At 37.5% G+C, this 12,934-nt stretch overlaps 1 protein-coding gene across 1 annotated transcript in view; it reads right to left on the bottom strand.

Annotated features, from left to right (window-relative positions):
* The window catches only part of pdzd8 (PDZ domain containing 8), a 208,295-nt gene that overhangs the window by 21,683 nt on the left and 173,678 nt on the right, over positions 1-12,934 (bottom strand). The window contains exon 4 of the mRNA XM_043712836.2: positions 260-422. Within this exon, the coding sequence (XP_043568771.2) occupies positions 260-422 (163 nt within the window). The remainder of the gene's footprint in view (positions 1-259; positions 423-12,934) is intronic.

Genomic DNA, 12,934 nt, shown 5'->3' with positions numbered 1-12,934 from the left:
AGTCGGTTGAATGTTAATTGTATTACTTTTGTGGCCACATCAATCCAAATTATCTAAATATACTAGACTAATAAAGTGAAATATGAAGTTTATTGCAACACAATATTTGGTAAATTGCAGGAATAAAATACAAGGCCCATTGTACTATCCAGATTCATGTGAGTCTGGATTTGGTTTACCACCTGTACAGAACTCCCAAATACAGGGGGATTTAATCACTGGGTTTCACTGTAAATGCATAATCCAAATATATTCTCACCTCCAATTGCGATGAGACGGTCTCCCTTCTGGAGGTCAGCAGCTGCAGCTGATGAGTTAGGGGTCACAGTTTCAACACTAACATGTACTGCATCTCCATCACTGCCTTGGATTTGGCGAAAAGTCAGTCCTACACTCTGTGAATTTCCCTTAATTAGCTCAACCTAATGTAAAGAACAAAATTAATTAATTATAATAATAATTAAAATATTATAACCAGCTTTTTCAATAGAACTTGCAAGCAATGCAATAATTAATACAGGAGACCATCTCACGATGAAGTTGATTTGAGAACGAAAGTAGCCTTTTTAAGCTCTTTTGAAGTAATGTTTCATAATTTGGAGGAATTAAGGCAAACAAAACAAATCAGCTATATCATGATTTTCTAGTTACAACGATGCCTGTTACAAATATTTTTCTTGTGAACTGAATAGGGTGTAAGCTTCACATTCATGTTTTACTCAAAGGTGTTAGGACAACTGAACCTTAATCTCAGAATTAATTGTACATCTTCATCATTCATTAATTCACTTACACTCACAAAGCATTCTGTGCACTATATTGTGGCATTAATCTGCAGCTGTTAGGGGATACAACAATACACACTAGATGGTTTCACCTATATATGCCTAAACCTGCTTTTGTTTTGATCTCAGGCATACCAAATGATCTAATTCCCTCCCAAACTAGTAGGCCCCATAAAGTCACACCTTGCCCAATGTCATTTTTAAATGTGTATGACCATATATATGGGCCAAATGTTGGCAAATGGGACTAGGTTAGAATGGGATATCTGGTTGGTGGGGATGAGTTGGACTGAAGTGTCTGTTTCTCAAGTGTAAGACCCTAGTTTTAACATTAATTTCAATGGAAGTCTTTTCACTTGAAGTTGCAACTTTGTAAACATGTCCTCGCTTAAAGTCGAGGTTACCAATGCATGCTATTGAAGGTTGGCTGTGAAATGGCCTTAAAAGGGCTAGTTAGTTAGCTATCAACAATTTTAGCCATTCTTTACAACACAGATGAGCCAGAGTTGGAGGATTTGAGCTATAGGGAGAGGCTGAATAGGCTGGGGCTGTTTTCCCTGGAGTGCCGAAGGCTGAGGGGTGACCTTATAGACGTTTATAAAATCATGAGGGGCATGGATAGGATAATTAGATAAAGTCTTTTCCCTGGGGTGGGGAGTCCTGAACTAGAGGGCATAGGTTTAGGGTGAGAGGAGAAAGATATAAAAGGGACCTAAGGGGCAACCTTTTCATGCAGAGGATGGTACGTATATGGAATGAGCTGCCAGAGGAAGTGGTGGAGGATGGTATAATTGCAACATTTAAAAAGCACCTGGATGGGTATATGAATAGGAAGGGTTTAGAGGGATATGGGCCAAGTGCTGGCAAATGGGACTAGATTATGATTTGGAGATGCCGGTGTTGGACTGGGGTGTACAAAGTTAAAAATCACAACACCAGGTTATAGTCCAACAGGTTTAATTGGAAGCACACTAGCTGATGACAATCACCTGATGAAGGAGCGTCGCTCCAAAAGCTAGTGTGCTTCCAATTAAACCTGTTGGACTATAACCTGGTGTTGTGAGATTTTTAACTTGGGACTAGATTAGGTTGGGCTATCGGGTTGGTATGGACAAGTTGGACCGAAGGATCTGTTTCCGTGCTGTACACCTCTATGACTCTATTAGGTGATTTCAGAGTAACATCTTACGACTCCTGTCTTAAGGTTTGCCAATTATACTAACCTACATGACTGGTGTCAACAGGATGCATTCAAACAGAGCTAATTATTGAGTTATTTTCAGAGATATACAGCACGGAAACAGACCCTTAGGTCCAAATTGTCCATGCTGACCACATATCCCAAATTAATCTTGTCCCATTTAATCTATAAACCTCTATAAGGTCACCCCCTCAGCCTCTGATGCTCCAGGGAAAACAGCCCCAGCCTATTCAGCCTCACCAACACTCTAGCCCTGACGATGTCCTTCCAAATCTTTTCTGAACCCTTTCAAGTTTCACAACATCCTTTCTATAGGAGGGAATTGCACACAATATTCCAAAAGTGGCCCAACCAATGCTATGTACAGCCACAACATGACCTCCCAACTCCTGTAGTCTTTGCTCTGACCAATAAAGGAAAGCATACCAAATGCCTTCTTTATTATTTGAAATAATCAGAGAAACAAAGTATGTTGTCCTGTATGCCAACAGATAGTAAGGAATTGCAAACCCAAAGTGGAAAATATTCTCAACTTAATTCTTAAAATTGTAGCGTTTGAATCACAGAATTTATCAAGAGCTGCATTATGTAATTGTTGGCCTTCCCAATGACTGCAGAACTCAATAAATAAATGTTGCCTGATACTTAAATATCAGTATCAATATTACATAAAAACAATATTTTCTAGTCCTTGTTCGGAAAACCTATTTTGCAACCTTAGTAGCCATAACTGAAAAATGTCTAAATAACCAGAGCTACAACACATACATTTTTTTTCTGTATTTGCCAAACTTCAATTTGTTCCCCAACCTAATCAAAAGGTCAAGAAAATGTTACTGGCAAGTCGCCAAGATAGCTCATGGCAACATAAGCAATAATTTTCTTCAACTGATTAGAATACTGGGAATTTAAAATCAACCATGGTCAAACCGAAACGTATAATTAGCTCTGAGATATCACTATTCTTTTGGAGATTGCTGGTGATGTGACGCAATTAAGAAGAAGATACAAAATACTTTCCTGAACTAATGTAAGGGATCCCTCTGCACATCAGTCTGATATTACTCAACAGTTGGCATTATCCAAGCTTAGCATCCCACATTTAAATCACTTATTTTTAATCATACAACCAAGCCAAAAACAGACTATGTTTACAATGATGCTTGCTTTAAGCTGGAACTGTAGAAAAAGCATGGCTATAAAACAATACCTATTTTGGGAAGAATTGTATTGTGTACATGTTATTTTTATGTCACTATACCTAACAATCAGAATAATTCTTCTCCACTGTTCTCTGAATATTATAATTCTATTTTCTATGATAAAACTACACAGTTCTTAAATGATTAAAACACTTTTGTGTTCACTATTACACGCATTGCAATAATGGATAAAAGCACTTGGAATTATTTTCCATTCTGGCCTCTCAGTATCAGCATCATGTAAACTGCAATATAAAGCACAGTCTGTTCTACCCTAGCAATATAACTCAATATCAGTGTAGGTTTGAACAGAAATATACTCACCAAAGTCTGAACATTCACGATTTTCTGTGGGACAGAATTCCAATTTGACTGGGGTACACTGTGTATCCTACATAACACTAATTGAGTCAAAATCAAATCTCACAGACATACTTCCATATTTAGTAGTGTCAGTCATTCTGCTAAGTAGACGGAAACTTTCACATTTTGTGAATTTGTTTGCAATGCCTCATATACGCTGGCACAATACACATATAACAACATCTGCTTGATCTGGTCTAGATAATCATGCATTCCATACATTTTATCAATCTTCCTAAAAGTAAACTGAGATGAGTTTTGGGACAAACATTAGATTGCTTCATCTGATATTACAATGAGCAAACAGAGCAATAGTTGTGACCACATTTATTCATCATAATCAATGCAACTTATCTTCAGATAATGATACACATGCTACTACATACCAGCCTTGTATGATTTAAAAATCGAGGTCTTCAAATTGTTCCTGTAACATTTTAGGCTTAAAGGCCTTCCTCATATTAATAGCCACAGGCTTTTTTTTCCCCCCTTTGACAAAATCTAAATGCCTTCACAGATTTTTTTTTTTAAATTCAAGTTTCAAGTTACAAATGTAATTTTCCAAAGTCATCTGGGTGAATTATTACCTCTAGCAAGGAGCTGAAAATATCAGGGATAATAAGGTTAAAGTTAGGAAGTCAGAACTAAGAAAGGGAATCAGGCACTCCATCAAAATAACAAGGGCTTGCATTAAACACTGAAGGCCACTGCCAGGAAGTGAACAAACACATTTACACAATATTTGAATGTATTGCCAGAGACATGTGATTGAAGGACATATAATGAAAGTGAGTAGCTGGCACTGGTCGGAGGAAAACAAAAACCAATGTACCTAGTTTGTTCTTGTTTCTAAAACTGCTTACTCTCTCTCACTGGAGAAATGGAAATTTGAACGAAGTACAAGGGTCTGCAAATATTCAACGAACTAGACACTAGCATGCAGTCAACAGAGAGGAGAAAAGGTGAACGTGGGCAGGAGTGTGGACATGGCTAAGAGGACTTGATAAGAAATAATTAAAGAGTATGGATAACTAACATATAAAGCTACGAATGTTGAAAACAGTGAAACAATACTACATTAAAATGGAAGGGACTGAATTTTCACCCTGCTGTGAATACATGTTTTTGTTTCTGGAGGAAATCAAATTTTTCTCAGCAATTCCAACCCCACTCCATTTTTTCTAATCTTACTTAGTAGTCAGGATGCAAAGCCCACTTCCTCCCTTCATACCACAATGGTAGGTTGACCACTTCAAATCAAATTTGCTCTTACACACCATTTATGTCTGGTGGCACGGCGTTTCAGAAGCGCATAAAAAGCAGTCAGGGATGAGTTTTTGTGAAGGAAATAGAAGCTTTCTGGGGCATATGTAACATCCTGAAAGGTTAAGTATGAAGTGTTTCACAACTTTAAATGCCACATTTAGGTGCTGTATTGCAAAGTATACATGTGTTTTTATTGCAATTATTCATCATTGGGACCCACTTTTTAAAAGCAAGTTTTAACTGACCAATTGTATATCGATTTACATGTCTTTTTGGGGTGTAGGTTTGCTCGCTGACTTGAAAGTTTGATATCCAGATATTTCATTACCGGGCTAGGTAATATCATCAGTGGTGACCTCCAAGTGAAGCGAAGCTGTTGTCTCCTGCTTTCTATTTATATCTTTCTCCTGGATGGGGTTCCTGGGGTTTGTGGTGATGTCATTTCCTGTTCATTTTCTAAGGGGTTGATAGATGGCATCTAGATCTGTGTGTTTGTTTATGGCATTGTGGTTGGAGTACCAGGCCTCTAGGAATTCTCTGGCATGTCTTTGCTTAGCCTATCCCAGGATAGATGTGTTGTCCCAGTCGAAATGGTGGTTTTTTTCATGCGTGTGTTGGGCTACGAGGGAGAGAGGGTCGTGTGTTTTTGTGGCTAGCTGGTGTTCATGTATCCTGGTGGCTAACTTTCTCCCTGTTTGTCCTACGTAGTGTTTATGGCAGTCCTTGCATGGAATTTTGTAGATGTTGGTTTTGTCCATGGGTTGTACTGGGTCTTTTAAGTTTGTTAGTTTTTGTTTGAGTGTGTTGGTGGGTTTGTGTGCTACTAGGATTCTGAGGGTTCTTAGTAGTCTGGCTGTCATTTCTGAAACTTCTTTGATGTATGGTAAGGGGTGGTTAGGGTTTCTGGCTGTGTTTGGTCTGCCTGTCGTGGTTTGTTCTTGAGGAATCTGCGAACTGTATTTTTTGAGCATCCGTTCTTCTTGAATACGTTGTATAGGTGGTTCTCCTCTGTTTTCCGAAGTTCGTCTGTGCTGCAGTGTGTGGTGGCTCGTTGGAATAGTGTTCTGATACAGCTTTGTTTGTGTGTGTTGGGATGGTTGCTGGTGTAGTTAAGTATTTGGTCAGTGTTTGTTGGTTTTCTGTATACGCAGGTTTGTAGTTCTCCGTTGTCCTTTCTTTTGACTGTGACGTCCAGGAATGCGAGTTTGATGTCGGTTTCTTCCTCCTTGGTGAACTTTATGCCTGTGAGGGTGTTGTTGATGATATTAAATGTCTCTTCTATCTTGTTTCGTTTTGTGATGACAAAGGTGTCATTTACGTAGCGGACCCAGATTTTTGGTCTGATGGTTGGTAGGGCTGTTTGTTCTAGTCTTTGCATTACCGCTTCTGCTATGAATCCTGATGGCGGAGATCCCATGGGTGTGCCGTTGGTTTGTTTGTAGACTATGTTGTTGAAAGTGAATGCCTTATTACAGTGTTTTTGTTCATGAAAAAGCACTATGATGCAGTTAAAAATGTTACAAAATACTTTTAGCCTGTACGGTCATTTTTTAAAACACAAACTAAGAACTGCAAATACTGGAAATCTGAAACAAGAACAGAAATTGCTGAAGAAACTCAATGGGTGTGGCAGTATCTATGGAGAGAAAGTGGAGTTAATGTTTCAGGCCCAGTGACTTTTCTTCAGAACTGGGCCTGAAACTTTAACTCTGCTTTCTCTCCACAGATGCTGCTCGACCAGCTGATTTTCTCCAACACTTTGTTATTATCATATTTTCTCCTGTGACTTAATTAGCGCTGACTATCAAAAGTCCATGATTTTGATACTTAAATAACACCAAGCTTGAAGAAAACCTTACACCTGCTCCATTACATTGATTGATAGGTAGTCTGGAAATTGGAATGACAGTCTTCTATTCTCTCTTTTCCCGACAGTACATTATTATTTGGACAATTGTGGTCATTATGAATGCTTGGCTTAGTTTCAAGTGTTCCTTGCTATGTTCCATTTGTGTGAGAATGAATGGGTTTCAAGAAGTTACAAAGACATCTGCCCCCCTGCCCCCCCCCCCCCCCCTCCCCCTTGATGTGGTTTCTAGTTCACTTACACAAGTTAATAATTGTGGATATTACAAGCTTTTTCACCACTCGGCAGAACACATTTTACCTTGTATTGAAAACAGAAGTTTTCATTCAATGGGGAGGTGTTAATTTTAAGAAAAGTAAAATCATTTCCATTGATATTGCACTAAGTATCGAATTCAAATTGTACGAACTGGGTGAGTGGTATGGAGTATATATGTAGCAAAGACGTGATATAAGCTGGCAGGGACAAGTTAGAGGTGAGAGGTCAGGTTTGGTGGACCTTTAAAAATTGACGGGAACTGGTGTACTGTGTTGGAGAATCAAGATGGGCCTTCTAAGTGGTCCAACCTCTGCATCCCATATCCTGCATCCACTCCAACATGGTTCACCGTGACTGTAACTCTGGTGTGATAAAGCAAAAATAATGAGAGAAGACACACATGCATTGTGTGCTTGGTTTGCAAGTAATGAAAGCCCACAGGTTGCATTTTCCCAAGTCCAGACAAAGATTTGGATCCTGGTATCAAATCTAAATTACAGTTTGACTTCTATAAGTCACCTGAATATATCTCCAACATACACAATAACTTTGAAGAGAACATTTACCACATAGCAAAAATTCAGTTTAACGGACCTGTGGCTGAGGAAACAGCCCAAAAGAGGCTCCAATTTACAGCTTAGAATAAGGAAGGTAAAAAGACACATAATCACAGACTAATATAGCCTTTCATATACTGTCGTGCACAAAAGTGTTCTATTACTTCATTTTCTTTCATAGGCATGTAATGGATTAATTTAAATAAACAGCAATGTGTTATTTCATCAATTACATATGATTTATGATTAAAAGCGCAGGTACTTCCTGTATAATTCCTGTATTCTTTAACTGTCTTAACTTTTTAAAAATTCACTCATGGGATGTGGGAGTCACTGGCTGGTCGGCATTTCTTGCCCACTCTAGCTACAGTTGAAAAGTTGGTGGCGAATGCCTTCTTGAACCATCCCAGTCCACATGCTGTAGGTACATCCACAATGCCCTCAGGGAGGGACTTCCAGATTTTTACCCAGTGACAATGAAGTAACAGCAATAGATTTCCAAGTCAGCATGGTGAGTGACTTGGAGGGAAATTGGCAGATAGGTGGTGTCCCAAAGGTGCACTCACAACATTACCAAACAGATTGAATGTTAATGTGCAAATCCTTCCAATAGACACCAATGACAGACAGTAAGAAGGGAAAGATTTCTATTCAATTATCCATGTGAAAAAAAGAGAAATTGGAACCTTTACCCATTACTTCAGGTTACCACATGCATGTAAAGCTTTTAAGAATTTCATATATTTCAATGAGATCAACTCTCACTTTTAAAATTTGTAGAGAATATATGCCTAGTCTACTCAATTTCTCCGAGGTAAAAATAATGAGTGCAGATGCTGGAAACCAGATTCTGGATTAGAGTGGTGCTGGAAAAGCACAGCAGTTCAGGCAGCATCCGAGAAGCAGGGAAATCGACGTTTCGGGCAAAAGCCCTTCATCAGGAAAGAGGCCTCGTTCCTGATGAAGGGCTTTTGCCCGAAACGTTGATTTCCCTGCTCCTCGGATGCTGCCTGAACTGCTGTGCTTTTCCAGCACCACTCTAATCCAGATACTCAATTTCTCCTCACTGACCAATCCTCTCATTCAAGGAGTTGGTACTGGGTATTTTGTTTTGTTCCCTCTAGGTCCTTCCTTAAATAAGATGACTAAAACTGTGCATAGTAGTCCCATTGTGGTCTCATCAAGTCTGTATATAGTGGTAGCCATATGTTTTTACTCTTATGCTCCAACTCCTTTGTAGTAAGTTTATAATGCATTTTCCTTTCTAATTAAATCTACAGGATAACTTTATTATTTGTATATACACCCAGATCCCATTAAATACCAATGTTTCTCAGTTTCTTACCATTTAAAAAAGTTCTGCCTTCCTTTTATTCCTTTCAAGGTAAATAACTTCAATATTTTGCCAAATTATAACCCACCTATCATGTTTTTGCCCATTTACTTAAATTGTTTAAATCCTTTTACATAACTTCTGTGTCCTCCTAGACATATTTTCTCATCTAAATTTCTATCAAGAAATCTGGCTACATCAAATCCACTTCCTTCATCTAAATTGTTAACACAGATTGGAACAGTTGAGGCCCAGCAACTTGCTAGTTAAACTACAAATTTGGAAATTACCTGTTTTAATACTTATTCTGTTTTTTTGTCTGTTGACCAATCCTGAATCTGCAGTAATATATTAACCCTTATAACCCATTAGCCCTTATTTCTGCAATAGGCTCTTGTGTGACACCTTATCAAATGGTTCAAATATAAAAATATACTATATCCACTGGTTACCCATTATCCATTTTATTGGTTAGATCTCAATAATTCTAATAAAAAAGGGCTTAGCAATAAACAGAATCTAGAAACATATTACCAATACTCTTAAATATTACAGTATAGCCAGCACAGAATCAGCTGTTCCAAAGAAAAATGATGCGAGGAGTACTTTACAGATGATCATCTCCTAATAGAACTCAGCTAACCATGAAACAGGAAGAGCAAAATAAAAAAGAAATGCTTTGCAGCTACTCCTGTCAAAGAAATAAGCGTTAATTGCTAATTTAGAAGCTGTTCTGTAATTAGAGGTAATAACATAGCACTGCTTGTCACCAGGATGCCAGATGTCTTGGCCACAACGAGCATGACACTGTGTCCAAAGAACAGAAAATCACACTCTCTACTCTGTTTAATTAGATCAGTTGGCATATTGGTGCATAGTTGATTCTTCTTTTATTTTTGCAAGCACACTGTAAATAGACTAACTCCAATTACTGGGAATGCTAAAATGTTCTTCATTAGATAGAAGATAAATACAAAGACCAAGTATTGTGTGCTAAAATAATGCAATAAAATAACATAAATGGCATGACATAAGGAATGAGTAAATCAAAAAAGACTGCATCACCCTCACATCAGACATAAACATTCTACTTCAAACATTCTACTTCATGAGGGAACATCTTATTTTTCAATAGTAGATTTGCTTCCCATGAGCTGCACTGTTTCAAGCCTGGCCTCTACATTACCTAGTAATTCCAATCTCTTTCTGGTCATGTGACACAGAAAAAAAAAAAGGCAGTTATATATGCTACAATGGCATTTGTAATTTAGATTTTGTCCAAAGACAGCACATGGTGTTTGGATGATATTTCTGACATGATTTTGTTTCTTTTCAAAATGAACACCCTCATCAAATGAGGGACTTCATTTACACAGACAGATCAGATACAGAGATTGTTCTCCTTAAACAGCAGAGTTTTAGCGGAAATTTAATACTGGTACTCAAAATTATAAAGAGTGTGGGCAAAAGGAGATCAGGAAAAATGTATTCCATTGGTAAAAGGATAAGTGAACAGAGGACACAGATTTAAGGTAGAATAGAATATGCCTGAAATATTCAGATCGGTCGAGCATCTGTGGAGATCTATTAGATTGCTGATAGCTTGTCAGGACTGGAATTTAGTCCTGAAGAAAGGTCATTGATCTGAACGGATACTGGCAGGTCTGCTGAGTATTTCCTGTATGTTCAACGTATTCCTTTCTTGCAGATGGAAAGAGGTGAGGAAAGTGTTTTTGGTACAAAGATTTGTTATTTTGTACAATGAGTTGCCTGAAAGGGTGGTGGCAAACAGATTTACTAGTACTTTTAAAAATGAATTGGATACAAAATTTGAAAACAAAAAATTTTACAAATTTATGGGACAGAAGACAAATTTAATAAATCTTTTGGAAGAGCTAGTACAGGTAAGATAGGCTAAATTATTTCCTTTTGTTCTAATGCCACATTTAAGAAGGTTGGTGGGACTGAATGGTCTTCTTCTGCTTCTAATTTGTAAGTTTGCAACTAGGTAGATAGATTAGTGTATAAAATTTGGATATACTAAACTGACACTAAAATGATAATAATGATGCAAGCTGAGTGCAAAGCAAATGGCTCAAAATATTTTGGATCTTTGAAAATAATGTCCATTCACAGAAAATATATTGTTTACATATTCAATCAAAAGTAGAAATGGCATAAATTTCATAATGCATTCTCTTGAACAACATAACTTATTAGATTGGAATTCGCTATGCTCTGTACAATTGAACATATTTCTTCTTAAAAACAAAGGATTACACATTTGGTGTTGGGTTCAGACTGACCAGAGTTACCTTTTCATGATTCTCAAGGAAACTGATAGCTTTATTTAAAAAAAAAAGAACTTCCAGTTAATAGTCTGATCATTAAAGTGTTCAGTTAAAACCCTTATTCATTAGATACTATTTATCAGCAACATACTTTAAACTACAGAGTTAAATGCCCCCTCCTAATTTTTAGCACCACTGTAAAACAAATCCAACATTACACCGATTTCTTTTTCTCCTTTAAAGGCAATGTTCCTACATTAATTTTAAAATGATTCTTAGCTCCCAAATGTTTGCTTCCATTAATTCCGTTTTACAGGATGGCACCTTCTACCCCTAGAACTGTCCTTCATGGTAACAATGTATTATTGGCCAGCGTCCCTTGCATTAGGTGAACCTTCCAACTTTATTTAACTCCTCAAAAATTTTTTTTTTCAATCCAAAGGTGAACATCCACCCTTATTCCATATGATGCACCATGGAGATGTTCAGGTTCTAGCTGATCTCTGTCTCTGTACTGGAGTCTAGAAGATTAACTTCTATGATTTAGTGATACTTTTATGAAAACCAGTAACCCAATAGCACAATGGCTTCCCCTCTACTCAGCCCATCTCAAAATCCATAACCAGTTTAACATGAATGACCACAGGTATTGTATCCACATGTTGATGAGTTATCCTTGACATCCGAACTCTCTTTTATCTTGGAACTAAATAGACATTTCAAATCACAACCATATACAAGCTGACATTCACAACGCTTTCCTGGAACTTTGAACACTCAAGTCTAGCACACAGATGCTGACATTGTCACGAAGTATAAACACCTTGTACCATCTTCCCAATAAAATAATCTGGCCCTCTTTAATGTGCAATCACCCTGGCTTGCTATCAGTTAGACAATGGAACAGATCACATGAATCCTTTCATTTCACCTAAAGACAGTCCCAAACCTTGTAACTTAAAAAAAAAACTGAACTTGGTTTCAAACAGATATTTGGCGGTAATGACTATATAATGATGGAGGTACAGGCCAAAAAGCAACAATCTTACAATACTCAACTTCAATAATTCTGAAGAGAAGCAGGAGGTATGATCTTTCTGAAATAATTCTTTCCTTTCATTTTAACATTTAGTTATGACGATTCACACACATTGCCACAATAGAGCCCAATAAGAATAAAGTCATTGTGTCACACACTCATGACTGGCAGTTACTCTGTTCATCCTTTATCCCAAACAATACCGAAACACCTTTAAAAGACACACAGTTTCATGATCACACTGATAATATAAGAAAAATCACTGCAGGAATCAAGCCATAAGTCAAGTCTGACTTGAAAATAACCAGTGCAGGAGAGAGGACTGACGTAGGAAGAAGGGTGACTTCAAACACATGCAATTTAATTCTCATCACTGCACAGCATGTGGGCACTAACATATTTCCTGTTACATAAGCTCCACTGTAAACATTTTAAAACATGACCTAGTTTTCTGCTTGTTACAGACTCCATTTTCCCTGCAAAGTAAAACTCATAACTGCAATATTCCACAGGCATTTTCATGTCATCTCAAGGGTCTTACTCAATGAAAATAAACAACAGATTGATATTTGCTTCAGCAGAAATATTGTTATGAATGGTGGACGCCAGGGTTTAACTGATGACTTCAGTGTAGTCAAGTGGGTAATTAAAAGTTTACAGTGTTTAACACTATAGGTATTAAGTACAATGCATGATAAACAACTAAGACAGAGTATTTCTTTAACAAACCTTCACAGATTGAGCAGGCAAATGTAGGCTGTAGCAGATCATT

The sequence above is a fragment of the Chiloscyllium plagiosum genome, unplaced genomic scaffold, assembly GCF_037043375.1.
Source record: "Chiloscyllium plagiosum isolate Xiang-an unplaced genomic scaffold, Cpla_swu_hap1 HiC_scaffold_22, whole genome shotgun sequence".
Taxonomy (NCBI): domain Eukaryota; kingdom Metazoa; phylum Chordata; class Chondrichthyes; order Orectolobiformes; family Hemiscylliidae; genus Chiloscyllium; species Chiloscyllium plagiosum.
Note: the sequence above shows the minus strand (reverse complement) of the source record. Positions and strands in the feature narration are given on the sequence as shown.